Source organism: Catharus ustulatus, chromosome 9 (assembly GCF_009819885.2).
Source record: "Catharus ustulatus isolate bCatUst1 chromosome 9, bCatUst1.pri.v2, whole genome shotgun sequence".
Lineage (NCBI taxonomy): Eukaryota > Metazoa > Chordata > Aves > Passeriformes > Turdidae > Catharus > Catharus ustulatus.
Window position 1 is genome coordinate 4768140 of NC_046229.1, and position 18162 is coordinate 4786301.

The 18162-nt window shown below is 41.2% G+C and overlaps 1 protein-coding gene across 16 annotated transcripts in view; it reads left to right on the top strand.

Annotated features, from left to right (window-relative positions):
- DAB1 (DAB adaptor protein 1) overlaps positions 1–18162 on the top strand; it is a 408913-nt gene that overhangs the window by 341050 nt on the left and 49701 nt on the right. For all 16 annotated transcript variants that reach the window (XM_033068085.2, XM_033068083.2, XM_033068091.2 and 13 more), the window contains 2 exons: positions 6190–6329; positions 8402–8500. In XM_033068085.2, coding sequence (XP_032923976.1) covers positions 6190–6329; positions 8402–8500 — 239 coding nt within the window. The remainder of the gene's footprint in view (positions 1–6189; positions 6330–8401; positions 8501–18162) is intronic.

Here is an 18162-nt window from a genome sequence, read left to right on the forward strand (position 1 = left end):
GGTCACTTGAGATGAAGTATTGATCTTGAAATTAAACCCTCAAGTAGCTGTCCTTTTTAAAGAAAAAAAGTTTAAAATGGCTAATTGCAGGAATCTCATTTGAGGAGTATTGGTAGAGGAAGAGAATGCTAGTGACAAGATCAGAAGTTAAATTTTGAGCACACAGACTGCTAGGTGTAATGTGGTTTCTCTTCTAAAATGTTATGTTAAAAGAGGAAAAAGATTTTCTGTGGCAGGTCTGCGGACTCCCACCAGAGGGTTGGGCAGTCGTGCTCCTAAAGACAGTGACAAATGACCCAGCTACTCTAAGTTTCCTAGTTCTAGGAGAAAATTTTGAAAATGAGATTAACAGATGCCAGGACAATCTGAGAACTTGGGGGGAAGTTCTCAGTTTTATAACCCTAAATAAGCCTTCTGCACTGAACTTTGTTATGGTTATGAGGAAAGAATTGCTGGGTTTGTGATATCCCATACACAAACCATCCCTTTGTGTGATGGATCATTTTGAGCCCTCCCTGTTGGTCTTTCTGTGAAGGCGCTGAGGAAAATGTTCCATCAAGGGGAGCAATCAGAATTATCTTCATGATTCCTTTTAGCTCCTGCTGTACTGAAATGTACATTTAATTGCATATGAGTATTTTCTCTTTTACACCTGCTTATGTACTTGGGTTTTTTGTTTCCTAGGGAAATCTGTAGTTGATTAAAATTGCTGTGAGTTTTCTTGGGATGATTGACACCAAATGAACCTGTGCATCATGTATGTGTATATGTGCAAATAGATAAGATTATGCATGTATATATGTGTGTTTAGGTGCCTGTATATGCACAGCTAATGGGAAATACCTTTCACTTAGCAATTAATTTAGGAGTCTTCAGTCTGTGTGGCATCTTAGAGGTCATTCTGCACCACAGTGTTTTGTATTTTCCGCTGCGTTGATGCCATAAAAACCCATAAAAATGCTAATTGCCCCAGGAAGATGTAGGCTGTTTATAAATGTGTATGGGATTGTTTTTCAGCCCTGTGATACAGAAGGAGGTGTTATTTCAGGTTTATAATTTGAATGTGTGCATAATTTGAATGGATACAAGTTTGACAGTTTATTAGTTAGAAAAGAAGAGGAAAAAAAAGACAGTGCTGCGTCGTTCTTCAGCGGATTGATTGCCAGGAGCATGTTATTGACTTTGCTGATAATATCATTATATATTTTACAGTCGTAAAATCAAGAAATTCAGATTATGCCCTGAGGGCTTCACACATTTAAATAAAGGATATAGCCATTTCCAGAGTTATTGGTTTAGATTAGCGGATGCTACGAGGAATGCTGAGTGTTGTGAGCAGGACAGAACGAGCAGCAGTGGGGCTTTGCTTTATTTTATTTTTCTATTTATGAAATACACTCACTTACAGATCCCCTGGGAGGATGAGCAGCGTTTGCTCCAAACTTTAGCATATTAATACAGTGTTAGCTTGTGTTCTGTGGGGCTGGGAGCTGAAATCAAGTGTAATCCTTGCCTTGTACCAGGAGTGAGGATAAACGAGGAAACACTAAAATACACAACCTGGGGTGAGCTGCAGCATTCAGAGCAGTGTCAGAGCCAGATAACCTGACACAAACACATCTCTCTCTCAGTGCCAAAGGCAGGGATGGTGCTGCCTTGGGTGCAGCTTCCCAAGGAGCTCAGTGCCTGCTGCTGGGTACAGAACCTCTGGAATTCAGCTGGGGCTGCTCCTGGATCCTGCATCTTCCACAACAGCTCCTCTCCCTCTTGGACTGCTTTGCCAGGCACCCCTTGGGACTGACTGGACTTGAGGCATTTGGGGTTTGGGTTTGGGGCTGTCTCCAGCTTGCTTGGGGGAATCTCAGTTTAATTAAAGTATAGTGCCTGGAATAAAAATGATTGACGGCATTACAAACCTTGTTTATGACTTCTACAGTAGCTTTAGAGAGATGGATAAAGTACTTTAATGCTGGTCATGCTGCTCAGCTTCTCTCCACTTCAGATGGGAGCCTGGGAGCACATTGCATCACCCAGCTCTGGGGATTTATTGAGCTCTTAAAAGACTGTGAAAGTCCAAGTGCAATGTCAGGGCTTTGCAGCAAAGGTCGTGTTTTCCTTCTCACAAAGGAGCAGGGGTCCAGCTGGAACACTTGTGGCTCTAGGGCGTGTGGTGACATCGACAAAAGTAGATAAAAATAAAATAGTAACTCTTACATTTACATTTTAAAGGCCTCTGAGGATTATAAATCTATACACTACAAACAAAACTTTCCCTGGATCAAGATCAGCACATTTTCTGATTAAAAGCGATCACCTTTTTAAACTGATTTCTTAGTGGGTTTTTAACTTCTGCATTTTTTCTCTGTTTGTGGCATGAGAATCAAAAAGATTTTGTTTTTGATAATCTTGTTCCATTCGAGATTGTAAACTGCTTGTGTTGAGGTGGGAACAAATGCCTGGGTTATTTCTTATGAAAATCCTTCTGCTTATGAAAAACACACTATGGAAGCATTTTAGAGCAAACCATTGGAAAGCACCCATTGATCTGGAATAGTTGTGATTCAGACATTAAATTTAGGATCATTTCAGAATGGTGTAAAGGTGCTGGTCCTTTGAAGAAGAACTCTGGGGAGATTCCTCCGTGTGCAGGGGGCAGGTGAACAGCTACAGTGGACATCAGCTGCTCACCCAGAATGGTTTGGCATCTGTGCTGTTCTCTAATCATTAATTGCTAAAACAAGATTTCAGGAAATGTGTTGTGGAGAGAGGAGTGGTTGTCATTAAACATGGACTTCTAATTTAGCTGCAGATTATATCCTAATAATGATTTCTGATCTCAAGCCTCAGTGTTCCATAAAACCTTCACAGGTGAGTGCCCCCCCTTGAACCACTGAGATGTTACCTAACCCCAAGATGTGGCTTCACAGTATTGAAATAAAACTCAGTTCTGGCAGTAAGGGCATCCCTATATCCAGAACAATTTTCCTGTTTGGAATGGCTCCAGGGATGGCTGGAGAGCCAGGCTTGGTGGCAGAGCTCCACTGGTAAAAGCAGAAGCTGCAAAGGAGCAAAGTTGACTCTGCTTGTTACATGGAAGGAAAGATTCACTTCTCTGGGTGTGTTCCTGGCACGGGCACAGCTCTCTGGTGTAGTGGTTTAATGTTATCACTCACCCTCCTCTGAAACCAAGGAAGAATTACAGCCTTGTAGTTCAGGCATCTCTTATTTATGCAGTTTCAAATTCAGAAAGAGCCTTGTTGGAGAGCTGTCATTAAAAAACCCACCCTTTTTTGTTTCAGTGATGAGATGTTTATGACATTCTGGACTATCTACTTTCCACAGTGTTCAGGGTTAAATGAAATATCACTGTCCCACATATCTCACACACCTGACGGGAGCTGTAAAATCAGCCGCACCGACAGCATCCCGCTGTAATTTCCCAAGCAGGTAGGGAGCTCTCAGCACCAAAATTTGGGGATGTGGGTGAACACAGGTCAGAGGAGATGTGGATGTGTGCTGAGGAGTGCTGGAGATGGCTGATGCACAATGCAGGGCACGGGACATACGCTCTGCGCTTTCACCGATCAATTCCCAGTCTCCAGCGGTTTGCAGCTTCCACCACAGCTTCAAATATCTACATCATTTCCAGGCTGATGGTTTTTCCCAGTCATTTATCCCAAAAGCACTTCATCCTGCTTAATCTGGGTCACAATTGACATGGGACTGTGCTAAAGCAGGCACGGCCATGAGTTGTGTTTGAGTGGGCTGTTGATGGCAGGGATTTAGTGCAGTGAAACACAGCAGAGGTTGAAATAAGTATAAATGCTAAAATAACAGATGAATGCAGGGTCACAGTCACGACTTGGACCCAGAAAAGACTCTTGAACACTTGACATGCTGCTGCTGGCAGCTCACAGCTGCCTTTGGCTCCAATGAAGGTGTGAAGTTGGAAATTTCGGCTAAGGAAGCTGTTGGAATTGGATCGTATTTATTGCAAATCAACAGGATGTCTTCACAAGTATAAAAGACATATGGAAAAGTCCACTGTTATTGTTGTACTTTGTTGTGTCTCCAGATGTTTTCCCTCCTGCCCCCCTCTGGATGCTGAAAGTGGGAAATGGTTTTTCATTGTTTCCAGCTGATGGTGCCAACATCTGCCTTGACGTTTCCCTGGGGAATGATATTAGCACTGCTGAGAGTTTCTGATTCATTGCTTGTGTCTCATTTGCCTTTTCTTTTTTTCTTTTTCTTTTTTTTAAAATACAAGACAGTGTAAGAGCATGAAGTTTCAGCCCTGCTCAGTTATTTTGAGGAGTGTGAAGAAATCAAGGGAAACACTTGGGTGGGTGCTGAACTATCACAGCAGCATTTAGGAGCTGTCTTATTTTTAAAGAGCTACAAATGAGGCATTAAAACATTGCTCTGAGCTGATGTTTTTCATTGAAAGAAGTAGTATTTGTGGGCTCAAACATACTTGAAGGTCTCAAAATGCTTAAAATAGCTCTGTTTTCTTAATGTGCATTTAATCCATCATTAGTTCACGGTGCTTTACTCTGAGGGGAAGGGAACCAAGTGAATATCTTCATTTAAAAGTGCTCTTTGCTGGTCATATATTCTCATAATGGTATTATAAAGACTTAATTCCATAGTTTAGACCTAACTTGTTGATCAACTTGATAAGTGTGTAAATTAGCAAAGCTGGCCTAAGTGCTGACTGCTAATGAAGGTGCTCTTAATAGAAATGCAAAACAAAATAGCATTTTTTCCCCAAAGCTTCTGTACTTCTTATTAATAAACAGCAGTATCACATTATATTAATCTTAATATACTAATAAAATTTATTATATTAATTCTATTATTTTTTAGTGCTTAAATCTGACTTTTCCAATAGGAATGAGCTCTGGAGAAGGTTTGAGCCAAAATTCTCAAATGTAGACTAAGACTAGATTCTGACCTGTGATTCTTTTATATCAAGCTGTGTTTTTTGGTTCTTTGTCTTACATCAGCTGGAAGAATCAGTGACCAGAGCCCTTAGGTGGCAATAGTGTAAATTTTAGCAATGTCTGTCCATGTTTAGGGAAGGGGTTTTTTTTGAGAAATCTGTTGGGTCCAAGAAACTGAAAATTGTGTAATATTTCACCGTTTTGCCTGTTTCTTTGTGCCTTGGCTGTTGTTTGTTTGGTTGCAGTTATTTACAGCTCACTGCTGGGTTTTTTTGAGATCCTACCAAGAAATTCCACAGGCAGCTGCAAAATATATGTTTAATCAATTTTAGGAAGACTGATTCCCTAACTAACATATTTCCTTCAGCTGGGACACAGTAAAAACAGTTCTGCAGATACTCAGGGAAGGGGGGCAAGGTTTTCCTGGCAAAGATGTCTTTTTTGTGGGTTGTTGTGGTGTCACAGACATGTGGTTCAGGTAATTTAGGTACATTGGTGTCGTGGTTTAACCTCAGCTGACAACAAAGCACTCACAGGCACCCACTCCCCTCCCAGCAGGATGAGGGGAGGAGAACTGGGAGGGTAAAAGTGAGAGAACTTGTGGGTTGAGAAAAAAATCGTTTAATAGTTTAAATGCTACTACTGCTACTACTACGACAATTGTAATGAAAATAAAATAGCAGAAAAAAAAAAAAAAGAACTAAAACCAGAGTACTTTTATTAATAAATTTAAGCTTTTCAAGGTGAGCCTCCTTTGCCAGTTAGGTTGTTTCTGTGTATGTTTATGTGCAAAAAGAGTAGAACCAGGAGTTTTAAAGCATCAGTATTCTATAGACAAAAAATACAATTTTTAAATTTGGTTTTCCAGCTTTCAAATGTTAATAGTGTAAATATTGCTGAGATGAATGATTTTGTAAGGAAATAGTAGCATGGTTCTGTTGGAGTTTTGCCTGCAGAACGTGGAATTCTCCTGTGTGTGGGGATTAAAACAACTCGTACAGAGCACAAGTTTTCAGCTTCACGAGCCGCGATTCAGGTTTATCTCTCACCTCTGCAAACCCCATTTGTGCGCCGCAGATTTTGCGCGGCGCCGCTTCCGCTGCGCATCCCTTGGCGGTGCTGAGGCATTTCCCTCTAATCCCACCGAAATGTTGGGAGCTGGGTCTGATTTACCCCTTGCTGGTGTTCCTTGCTGGTTTCCCTGTGCCCTGCTGTAATTGTCCTGGTGTCCATGCTGTCTCTGCAGGTCAGGATCGCAGCGAAGCCACTCTGATCAGGAGGTTCAAAGGCGACGGCGTGCGGTACAAGGCCAAGCTCATTGGGATAGACGAGGTTTCTGCTGCCCGAGGGGACAAGTTATGCCAGGACTCCATGATGAAGCTCAAGGTGCGGTGGAACTTTTCAATATTACAGTCAAATTTCAGCTTGAACTTGCGCTCATTCTCCTTTCATGACACCGAGCCTTAGTCTGGTTAATTATGTATTGAAATCAGTCAATTTTGCATGAACTCCTGCCTGGTATTGCTTATCCTGGTTTAATTTTAATACATTATCTCCGAGTTCTGTAGTTACTCCGTGATTGACACCACTGCAATTTGTCCACAAATTACAAACAACGCGCTGCAAATTGAATAATTTTATTATGCAAAAGGGAAGTAAACGACTGTGGAGGAAAATGGGATATCAGAGCATTTTCTATGACATTTCTAATCAACTACAGCACTGCCTCTGGCTGTGAGTGACGGGTGTAGGCAGCCAGATTTAGGAGAAACTGGTGTCCTCACTGGGAGGAGAATGTCTTGCACCAGCAGTGGCAGGGCTGATGTGTTCCAAAACCAGGCAGTGCACTCAGAGGATGGGCCATGAGAGCATAAAGAGGGGTCCCTGGAATTTTGGGGATGAAATGCAGCTGTGACAAAGGCAGATTTGGGTGTAAGGTTGTGGTGTCATGGGTGGGCAGACCTCCCTCTATGGCCCAGTCTGTCTCAGAACATGAGAGTTGCTGTAGGAATCTTTCTGTCCCTCACCCTGGGACCTGTGGAAAAGCTTCACTCACTGGGTTGTGTTTTCCTGGAGTGCTCTTGGCTGTTCACTTCCCATCTCTGCACTGCAGGGTTACAAACCAGGTTAGCAGCAAACCCTCTGCTGCTTTTTCCCTTTTATTTCCCTCCCAGCCTAGAGAGGTGATGGATTTTCCATTGCTGTTTTTTTTTCAGGAGGAGAAATCACTAAATGGTGTCTGGTGCACTGCCAGCCCGCAGGGTTCCAGTCCATCCAGGAGGAATGAGTTACTCATGGGGGAAACAGCATGGGGTGGCACTCAGCTTGAGGTTCAACAACCTGAAAGCAAGATCTGGGAGATAATTTACACTTTTATGGCAGGCAAAAATTAATCCGCTCCAAAAGTTGCTCTGTTGGTGTGTCACGTCTGCCACAATATTCCTGCCTGATTTAAATGTGTGTGGGTGTTTTCTTCATTTCATAGTTCCTGGCACTGTGGGGAGAGTTGTCACTGTTCTGCTGCACAAACCTTTTTGTCTCTCTCCTCCATGAATTAATATTTCCACATTTCCCAGGTGCCTAATACCTGTAGGTGGCAAGATTAAACAGTACTGGGAAATTGCTAAAACTGTTAAAGAAAGGGAGTGCTAGAAATTCATTTTTGAGAGCAGAGCATTAATTTATAGGCTCTGGAAACCCTGTCTTCCATAACATGAATTTTGAGGCCCCCCCATAAAGTTTTGGGTTTTTGAGATCAGATCCTTGTAGTGGCAGCAATGAAGGTCTTAAAACCTAAATTAGTTGTTTCATTTCATTTAGGAGTACAACTGACTATATTTGATCTCAGTTGGTCAGGGGAAGCTCCTGAGAAGGTGGAAACTCAAGTTGCTGTTCTAATTCTGCTGTGGGAGAATAATGCATGAGATGGTATCAGCAAGTTCTCTTGCAAAGTAAAAGTCTGAGATACTGAAGAAAAAATAACCCTCAATACCAGTTTTTCACAGCACAGGTGTAGTTTGATTTTCAGAAGAATATTTTTCTTCTATAAAAAGCTTAATTTGCTTATACTACATGAGTGTGAAGTAAGCTAAATTCATTGGCATTTTGTCTCCTGTGCTGCTTGTTGGGTTTTTTTTCCTATTTAAAAAAAGAATAAATAAAACAGAACAGCTTATAGCTGGGAAAAGTGTGCTAGAAATGACCTTCAGCTTCCATGAAAACAAATTTCATGGAGGATTAGCTAGTGCAGAGGTTGGAAGTGGGAGCACATTTGAAATGCTCTCTGGGTAGCATAAAGAGATGTACCTTGAAGAAAGGGAGGAAGCCAGAAGTAAGGAGGGGGCTGTTCCTGGAAAATCTTTAAGTTTTCCTAGAAAAATGGTGAATTGTCCTCAAGCAAATGTGTGGCACCTGAGAGAGTCATGAAACCAAGCAAAACTGCTTTTTTATTTCCACAGGGAATTGTTGCTGCGGCTCGATCGAAAGGGGAACATAAACAAAAAGTCTTCTTAACAGTTTCCTTTGGGGGAATCAAAATCTTTGATGAAAAGACAGGGGTAAGTGAAGTTATCGTGTGGTGGGACAGTTACATCTTTCCCTGGTTCCTTTAGAAGCATTTCCTGCCTGGAAAAAAAATTCCAGTGGAATCTTACTGTGCAAACACACATGAAACATCTCAGAGGTTTGATTATTAAAGGACTATCATCCTTTACATCACTTGTAGCTTGTGTATTGTCAGTGGTAAAAAAATTATACTTTTTACAAAAAGAAAAGTAAAATACTGGAAAATTTGAGGTTGTCTGTGTGAAGCAGCAGCTTCCCCAGGAGCATCTGGTGGGGGAAGTTGCAGGGACTTTCATGCCTTACACAGTTTCTGCCACAGCAATACCATGTTTGATTTTTTAAATTGCTCTAAAAGAAGAAACCTAAGCAAAACATTACACTACTTAGATATAAAGCAACAACACACAAACTGTTTTAATCATAATTAAGAAGATTTTTACAGCAGTTTAAGCTCTGCCTTGAATTTTAAAAAGCTCTTGATTTAATCTTTTGGAAGATTAACTATTTAACATGGTGCCAGAAATAAAACCCTACTGATGATAGATGAAATTATCTTTGCCAGTTAATTTATATTATTAGAAAATCAATGTCATTGAGCTCACTGATACATAATACGAGTAGTTAGTAATGAAAAGCTCATTTGGGATGTGTTGTGTAAAGTATCCATGCAAAAGCTGTGTTTCAGAGGGCATTGCTGGGGTTAGAGAAAATAGAAAATGTCAGAATTAGGGCTGTCAGTGCAAATTGCACCCCAGCCACAGTTGCTTTCTTGAGATTAAAGCCTTTTATTGGGGAAATAAAAAGGGGAAAGAGAAGGTCTGTTCCTTTTGCACTTGTCTCAGACTGGAATTTTTTGCCTAGAATAAAGAGGGAGAAGGGGACATGTTTCAGAAACAAAGGTGTGCTTTATTCCAGCTGCCTCTCCTGCAGCATCCTGCAGCATCTCCTGTCTGCAGAAAGCGAGGTGGGGACATGGGAACAAGTCTCCTTCATTTCACAGCTCTGACATCCCATACTCTAAATCTGACAGAACTATATCATCCTTATAGTAAACCTGTCACTCACCCACTGAGGCTCAGAATGAAACCCTTAAATCCACCCTGCAGATGTCTGCCCCTGAGCTGCCCAAGTGATGGACAGGACTATTGAGTTGTCCTTCTTGCAGCAGGGCTGTGACAGAGCCATGTGGGGAGCTTTCCACCGCAGTTTTTACGTGGTGTTGTCAAAACAGGGGAGTCGTGCTTCCCATGCCAAGGGTTTGGAGCAGAGGAGCAGAGCTGAAATCCTCTGCCAGGTCTTCACAGCCACCATCCCCTGGGCTTTTTTCCCAGCTTGGGTCTCTCCTTGTGCCAGTTTCACACCCTTGTCCTGTTCATTCTTAGTGTTTCTCATCCAGCCTGTCTCTGCTTTGCCAGCCTGCAGTTGTCATCTCGTTGCCATCCCTGCTGGAAAATCCCAAAACCTGGCAGAACTAGGGGTTGTGTGTTTGCTCAGCCCAGGTTTTTGGATGGGAAGAAACTGTAAAGGGATGGGAAAAGATTATATTTCACTCACATTGATCTTCTGCTATCCATGTTCAACTTGAGAGTTTCTAAAGTTTGGAGCCTGGTGGTTGCTTTTATTCAGCATAGGGAAGAGCCTGGATAATCTTGCATTTGCTTTCTCCTCCTTTAACAACCCTCCCTGTCCCCCACAATGCTTTTTCCCTTGGTTGTATTTCCATTATTTTGGAATTCCCAAAAAAGTATTTTGGAAAGATTATTTACCTCTCTAGAATGTCCTTTCTTAACTTCCACCATTGTCCATTCTTGTCATGTCTGCCCCAGTGCCAGTCCAGTGTGATAGAAAATAATAAAAATATTCAGAAAAAGAAACTGAGCTGCTTCATGTTGAATACCTTGTAGGCTGCCATTGGATTTTAATTTATCACAATAAAAAATCAATTTGTAGCTCAAAACCAGTGAATTTTTTTTTAAAAATTGGCAGTGTCATAGCTGACTTCATACAGATGATTTAGGAGAATTGCTCCATAATTCGTTACAGATGAAGGGCTCTGGTTGGGTTACTACTGAAAATGATAAGCAGGTTTTTTTTCTTCCTCTACTTTATGGCTCTCCTTAATATGTTCCAGACATAATATTCATCAAAAAGTATTGATTTTAATAATGGTATTATTCCAGCCATCAGGAATTCTGCCCTTTGAGTAAATTTATCCATGAAGGAGATTGAATTGGAGGTGGAATATAATTTGGAAATAATATATCTGACCAAGAGAAATACAAGAAGGATTTTGGTGCAAGTTTGCAGTGTAGATGCAGTACAATATGGTTCATCTACAGCACTGCAATAGAAATAATAACATCCTTTCTTATATTCCATCATTCCATGCCAAGGATTAAACTAAAGAGGTCCCTTCATACCACTTTCCAAGTCCTTGTCAGTGTATTTAGAGCATGATAGCAAAAAATTGTATTTAATATGACTAACAGGATGTTCTCCTGTTGCATGTATGCCAAAAATTGTCATTACACATGGGGTTTGACCCTATTAATCTTGTAAATGCACCTTTTATTTTCTGCTGTCAGATGTTTTCCATCCATTCCATTTGTTTTCTCCAGATTATGTTTGCTGAATATGTACAGTAATTTCACCATTATAAGCTGCACCATTCTGACTAAAATTTTGCTCCGAACCCAAAGTGCGGCTTATAATCAGGTGTGGCTGATATATGGACAAAGAAGGAAAAGTTGCTGTTTTAGTTGGGAGGACAGGTGTCTGCTGAGAAAGGCAGGAGCTTCTCTTTGAAATGGAGAATGTAAACCCCCTCCCTCCAAATTGTTATAATTTTGAAATCAAGGGGCTCTCAGGCAAAGATATGGGAATTAGGAATAACAGTTCTTTTCTAGGGAAATCAAAATAGAAATACAGTACTACAAAGAACAAACCCCAAACCCTGACACAGTCAGAGTACAACCTGACACCCATCAGGCAGGGTGTTGGCAGCAGTCCCATTCCATGGTGGCTGCATCCTCCTGCAGTGACAGATGTGGCTCAGTTGGAGCAGTGCTCCTGTACAAGGTGCAGTTTCCCTCCGGAGCTCCAGTGGTGATGTGGAGAAATCCAGTTTTCCTCTGGAGTCCAGTGGAGAAAGGGGCTCCCTTAGTGTCCCAAAACCTCTGTTTTTATCTTGGTAAGAAATGTTGGGCTCTTCCCCCTGGCTGGAGCAACTCCCAATGGGATGCAGTAATTTTATCAGTGCCACAGTGGGACTCAATGGCCATGAGCAGAAAATGACTGGCTGGAGGAAGGATGGGTTGTGAAAAGATAAAGAACAATGCCCTGCCTGGTTTCAATGGATGGCCCCTTAGCAGAATATCTGCCGTTGAGATCAGGATCACTGCCCCACCCTCAACAGATGGTGATAGAACAGATACCTTTTATCACACTCTGTATTGTAACCCAAGACAGTTGCCAACACCATTTTATAATCAGGTGCGGCTTATAATCGTGAAATTACTGTATCTTATCTGAAGGAGATACATTTTCTTTTGGTTTTTACTGTAAAAAAAACCCTACCATAATTATTGCTGAAATCAGACTTTCTCTACTCAATACCACTTGAGAGATTTCCTTGCTGTGTATTATATGAAAATAATTGTTTACCATTTATTCTGTCATATCCATCTGGTTAGATCTCAATGCTGCAATATATTCTTAAATTATTTTACGGGAATTCTTTTATATTTTCAAAAGCATGATCTTCATACAGCAAAAATACAAATAATTGCATTGTGTTATTTAATATTCTCCCTTTCAGGGTGCAAGGCAGTGATTGGTAATTTGCTAAGAAAGCTACAAAAGCCATAACTATGCATGTGGAAGGAAATGCAGACTGTGTGGAGGTCCATCATTGTTGGTTAGCTGTTCCTGAGTGTTGTTTTGTTAATCACACACATCAGGCCATCTCCCTGAGATAGCTCAGTGATGCTTCATTAGACATGCACGACTAATCTGGGCTCTGTAAAGAGCCTGTAATTGTCTCATTGTTTATTTATGTGGCCATAAATCTCTGTTTACTTGCAGGTTCCTTTCCAAAAATGTATTTGAAACTAATAATTAAATCCTCTGAAATGCTTGGGAAAAGATTTCCTTCCACCTCCACGCAGTGAGGTGTGCTTTTAAACTCTTGTTGTCTCTAATTGCAAAATGCTGTCGACTTCAATGGCAAGCCCCTAAACTGTCAAAAAGAAATGAGATAAAAGCAAGAAATTACTATTTGGCTCTAAGCAAGAAATTATTTCTGCTAAAGTAAAATTTTGTATCAGCTCGTGTATGTGCAAATTTCCAGATTATGTTGTAAAATACAGCTCTCTGTGAGGTATTGTACAGCTAAATTATTTATCTGCATTCCCCCACTGGCCCAAAAGCAGGGTAAATCAGTGGCAGTATCTTGGTTATTTATGGGAAATACCCTAAACAGATGGATTGTAACCCAGCTGATGAAGATGACAGTCATCTCACCAATTTTCTTCTATTTTGTAGCACCCTGAAAGTGAGTTTTATTTGCACTGTCTATTCTCTTTCAGAGATGTTGACCCCTATCCTTATTGAAATAAAGCTCTTGGGTGCAGTCTGTGGGATAGTAACATTTCTAAGAATACTCTGGTGGGGTTTCAGTATTTTTTGCAGATAAGTATTCCAGTGTGTTGCTCATATTTCATGAATTTGATCTGTAACCATTTTCTTCAGGCAGTGTGAAACCCAAAAAGGAAAACCCTGTGTATAAATACATATATTTCATGTTGACTATCTGTTCTTGTTATCTATCAGTTCCTCCAACCTTCATTATCTTTGCTGAGGATTTTATTTTATTTTATTTTATTTTATTTTATTTTATTTTATTTTATTATCTTTGAGGTTTTACCTGCCTGAAATGGTGTTCCTTCATGTAAGGGGGACCAAACCTTGCCTGAAGAATTCTATTTTAGAAAAAAATTAATTTGTCTCCTCATGCTGACCACAGAACTGGTGATTCTGCTTTAAATCTCACTGACATCCAAATAAATAATACACGTGGTGGGTGGCTATAATCCTGTTGTCCTCAGGTTGTTCTCTTTAACTGAGATTGTGTTATGGCTCTGAAGTGTTCCAGCCAATGTTTTGGATGCCAACATCTCGCCCATCTTCCTGAACTTGTAAGCTCTCTTGACCTTAAAGTGCAGATTTCTCAACTTGTTTCTATAAAAGCATTTTCCAGCCTGTTCTGAGGCTTTATCAGTTTTCTGCTGATAACCCCTGGATTTGCTGCTCTTCCCTATTCATGTGAGTGATGGTGTTAATTATGCTGATAGATTGCTAACAGGACAGCTAAACTTGGCTGAAAGAAAATTTTAGCAAGATTAAAATTCTCACTGTTGGCAAAAGAAGCCTCGTTTAAAATGTACCAAAGGTACTTCTTGACTTTGCTGGAAATCTGGTGGTTCTGGCATCCCTGACCAGAAATCGAGGTACGATCGTGGATCTGCAGTTATTCCTTGAAGCACATGTGCTGGAGCAGATGAAATGTCAAACTGTCACAGTCTCTATCACTGAGCGTCTCTGAGTCTTTAAAAATAGAAATAAAAGAAGGAATTAATTTCTTTTGCTTGCTCTGCAGTGAGCTGGAGAGATGGGGTGAGGAGTTCACTGGGTTTTGTGTTTGCCAGAGGGTGGGAGTGGCCAGGAGGATGCTGGTGCTCCCTGCCTGGGGTTTCCACAGGTGGGCTTTGTCCCCTTCATGTCTTTGAAACTTCCCAAAGTTCCTGCTGGCCCCTTCCTGGCTGATCCCAGGTGTGATCCCTGTCAGCATCTTGCCTGACCAGCTGATTCCACACCAGCTCTGGTCTCTGGATTTTACCTGTTTTCCTACAGCCTCTCCTGTGTGCTCTCTGTCCTTGTTTGTTTTGGGTTTCTTTTTGGGTTTTTTTTTTTGCCCTGCTGTGCTTTTTGCCAGTTATTTTATTTGCAGACATAAATTTGGTTATTGTGTCAAACCAAGTGATGCCAGCTCTGTCTTCTGCTCCAATCTTGATCTGTCTCTCCAGCCCTCTCCTTGCATGTTTAGCCAACAGCTCAAGCTCAGTGAGGCTAAACCAGGCCTTTTAATCCTGACTCCCAGAGGTCTCTCTCTGACCTCCTTTTCAGAGAGCTGAGCAAAATATCAGCATCATCTATTTATTATTCAGCCCTGTAAATTCAGCAGCCTGTTTGACCTAGTGATGTTTTGATTGCCACACCCAGGGTGACTGCAGATCTTGCAGAATTCTTCTCACCTGCTCTGAAATACAGCATTTGCTCTCACACTGAGAGTTAAAACCCAGTCCTGCCTCTCTTCATCTCGTGTCTCAATTGTTATCCCTTTTTTTGTCCTTGACAAATTTGACTTTTATTTTTGAAATCCATTGTGACTGCCAGGATTGCTGCCTCAGCTTATTCTTTTGATCATGTCACACTTCCCTTTGCATTCCTGGGCTGAATCTGCCTTCTCTCTTTTATCAGCCCATTGCTGAATTGTTTTTTTCCAGGCTCTTCATGGCTGCCTTTACTCTTCATCAGCTTTTGAGGAGTCAATCCACAGTACCAACTTTCACCATTCATTTATTCAGTTTTCTTAATAAATTACTCCCTAATCCCTTCCTACCCTACCCATCATATTTTGGAGGAATTCTTTACACATATTCATGCAGTACTCCCTTATTTTTTTCTTTAAAATACTCCCATGCTACAAATTTGTTTTAAACCTGATGATGCTGAGGAGCTACAGCATTCATGCATCCCAGAGATGTCCCAGGGGGCATCTGGCCTTTAGTTTTCAAAGGCTGGAATTTAAATATAAACTCTCTGGTATTACTTCTTTCTTTCCCTCCCTCCCTCCCTCCCTCCCTCCCTTCCTTCCTTCCTTCCTTCCTTCCTTCCTTCCTTCCTTCCTTCCTTCCTTCCTTCCTTCCTTCCTTCCTTCCTTCCTTCCTTCCTTCCTTCCTTCCTTCCTTCCTTCCTTCCTTCCTTCCTTCCTTCCTTCCTTCCTTCCTTCCTTCCTTCCTTCCTTCCTTCCTTCCTTCCTTCCTTCCTTCCTTCCTTCCTCCCTTCCTTCCTTCCTTCCTTCCTTCCTCCCTTCCTCCCTCCCTCCCTCCCTCCCTCCCTCCCTCCCTTCCTTCCTTCCTTCCTTCCTTCCTTCCTTCCTTCCTTCCTTCCTTCCTTCCTCTCTCTAAAATCAGTATTATTTATTTATAGGAACTTATCTTGTAGGAAATGTTTGGTCTTGGACCATGCTGAGGATTCTAAGAGCTGCTTGTGTAAAAAATATTACATAATAGCAATGAAGAGCAATAACTGTAAAAAAACCAAAATTTTTGCATGTAGAGTTGAAAATGTTGACATTTGGAGCCCTTCTTTGTGCATTGCCCACAGCTTCTGTCTGCAGGAGATCCCTCTGGGCTGGCTGGGAGTCATGCCCTGCTCCTTGACACTTTCCATCTTCTTGCTTGTAAATATGACCAGTAAAACATGGCATTTACTGTTCTACATGCAATAAATGTGTCTAATTAGAATATGGCAGAGGAGAGGACTTAAAAATCTGTGTATGATGCTTATAAGGTATTTATAGACCCTGGTGCTTCAGAAGGAAAACAATAACACATTTCATGGACATGTGGCAGCTAGCAAAATGTAAATGTCAGAAGAACCTACTTCCTTAATTACATCCCTTATTGACTATTGTAATTCATTCATTATTGGTCTTCCAAACTGGGCTCTGGGCAGTTTGGATGGTTCACAGTGCTCCACAGGGATTTTTAATAGCCACAAGCTCATGGAGTTCTGTTTTTCAGATGCCCAGTTTGCTGTGTGAGGGTTTTAAAAGCCTTAGGTATCATGGCAGTTCTGTTACTGGGGGAAAAAAAGAACTTAAAAGGCAAAATGAGTGTGTGATTGTGCATCTTGTGAAGTCTTGGGGATCTAGAGGTTTGATTTGAGGGCTGAAATTTCTCTTCCTTTCACCTGGGAGAGAGAAAAGCTCTGATCTAGAGCTGAATCCAACCTGCAGAATATGCAGAAACTGCCTTGATCAGAATTCTGATCCTAACGGGCATGAAGATAAAATAAAGCTATTCCAGACACATTATCCAAACTAAATAATAATAATTTGTGTGATTTTGTTGTAGCTGTATTTTTTCTTTCAGTGTGAAAAGGGTAAAAAGTTGATTGCTTTCAAAAAGGCAAAAATGAGATTTTATGAGTTTAGTGATAGTCTCATTTGGTCTCCTGTTGTTTAATCCAAGCCCATGATTGAGTTAAGAAAAGGAAGTGCTGTTTACATGCATTCTGCATTATGATATGAAGAATCTCACTATTATATAGTTATAACAGATAAATAACACTTCCAAACAGTAAATATTAGGGATATTAATGTATTCCCAGTTTCCATTTGGCTTCCATTGCATATGGGGGTGGGTACTCTGTCTACAGAGCTGTTGTAGTAAAAATTATTAAGCCTACACTTCTGGTTTTTACTGATTTCAGTGTTTGGTTTGCTTAACCAGAATTTCAGGTGAATTTTGAAAGTCAATACATTTGTTATGGATCCTTACATAGTGGAAGTGCACAACATCTCTCCCCTATTGTCCCGTGGCAGAAAACCCAAAGTATACAGTTGTACTGGATTTCTTTTGCCTGTATTCACTACCCTTTTGTGATCCAGATAAATAAATCTCCAGCAGAGCCACATTCCCTTTTCTCCAGCTGCAATTTTGTCTTACAAGAAGAGCACCCAAAGTACAGAGCTGCATGCAAGCCCTGGTGTTTTTAAGCCAGGTTAATGCATCACACAGTAGAAGAAAATTTCAGGCCCATTTTCAGCACACCTGGAATTACAATGGCTGGATTTCAGACTGCTTGGGAAAGGATTTAAGCAAGAGAAGTGCTGACATAATAATAGCACAGGCAGCTGAGATGCTCTGAAACCTCCCTGGAGAGCAGTGGGGGACATTCAGCAGGTGCTGGAACAGAAAGTTCCATCCCCCTTTGAAATCCACTCTTTTTTTTCTTGGAGATAGCTGGGAAGCATTACACCCCAGGAGTGCTGGTGATTTTCCTCCCTATTCAGAGCATTTTTATCTGGTGGGCTGTTCTGCAATTTTGTGTTTGCCCTGGTGGCAGCAATAGCACTGTCACTGCTCCTGAATTCCTGTGCTGCCTCCTGGGCTCTCCTGTTGGGGGGCCAGGTGATGGGGGCAGATGTCCTTCACTGTCAAGGGTAATGAGAGAGGGAAACTACAGGAAAAGATTGCTTTTAGATGTACATGGAGCTTGCAGGATGATAGTAATAGATTTTTATTGGAAGTAAAGTCGTTGGGGGATGTTCTGCCTCCAGGAACACAGGGAAGTCAGCAAGAGCATTGTTCACTCTGATAGTCCATGGGGATGAGTAAACACCTCTTTCATCCCTCTTAGTTGATGTAATAAGTTCCCCATGGAAGGAGAAGAGGGAAGGCCACTGCCACTGGATGCTAAACACAAATACCTGCTTTCATCCCTCTCTTCCATTTGAATAAGTCATAAATTTCACATACCAGTAGATCTTTGCTTAGCACAAAAACAACTGCTCGTAAAAGTTGTCTTC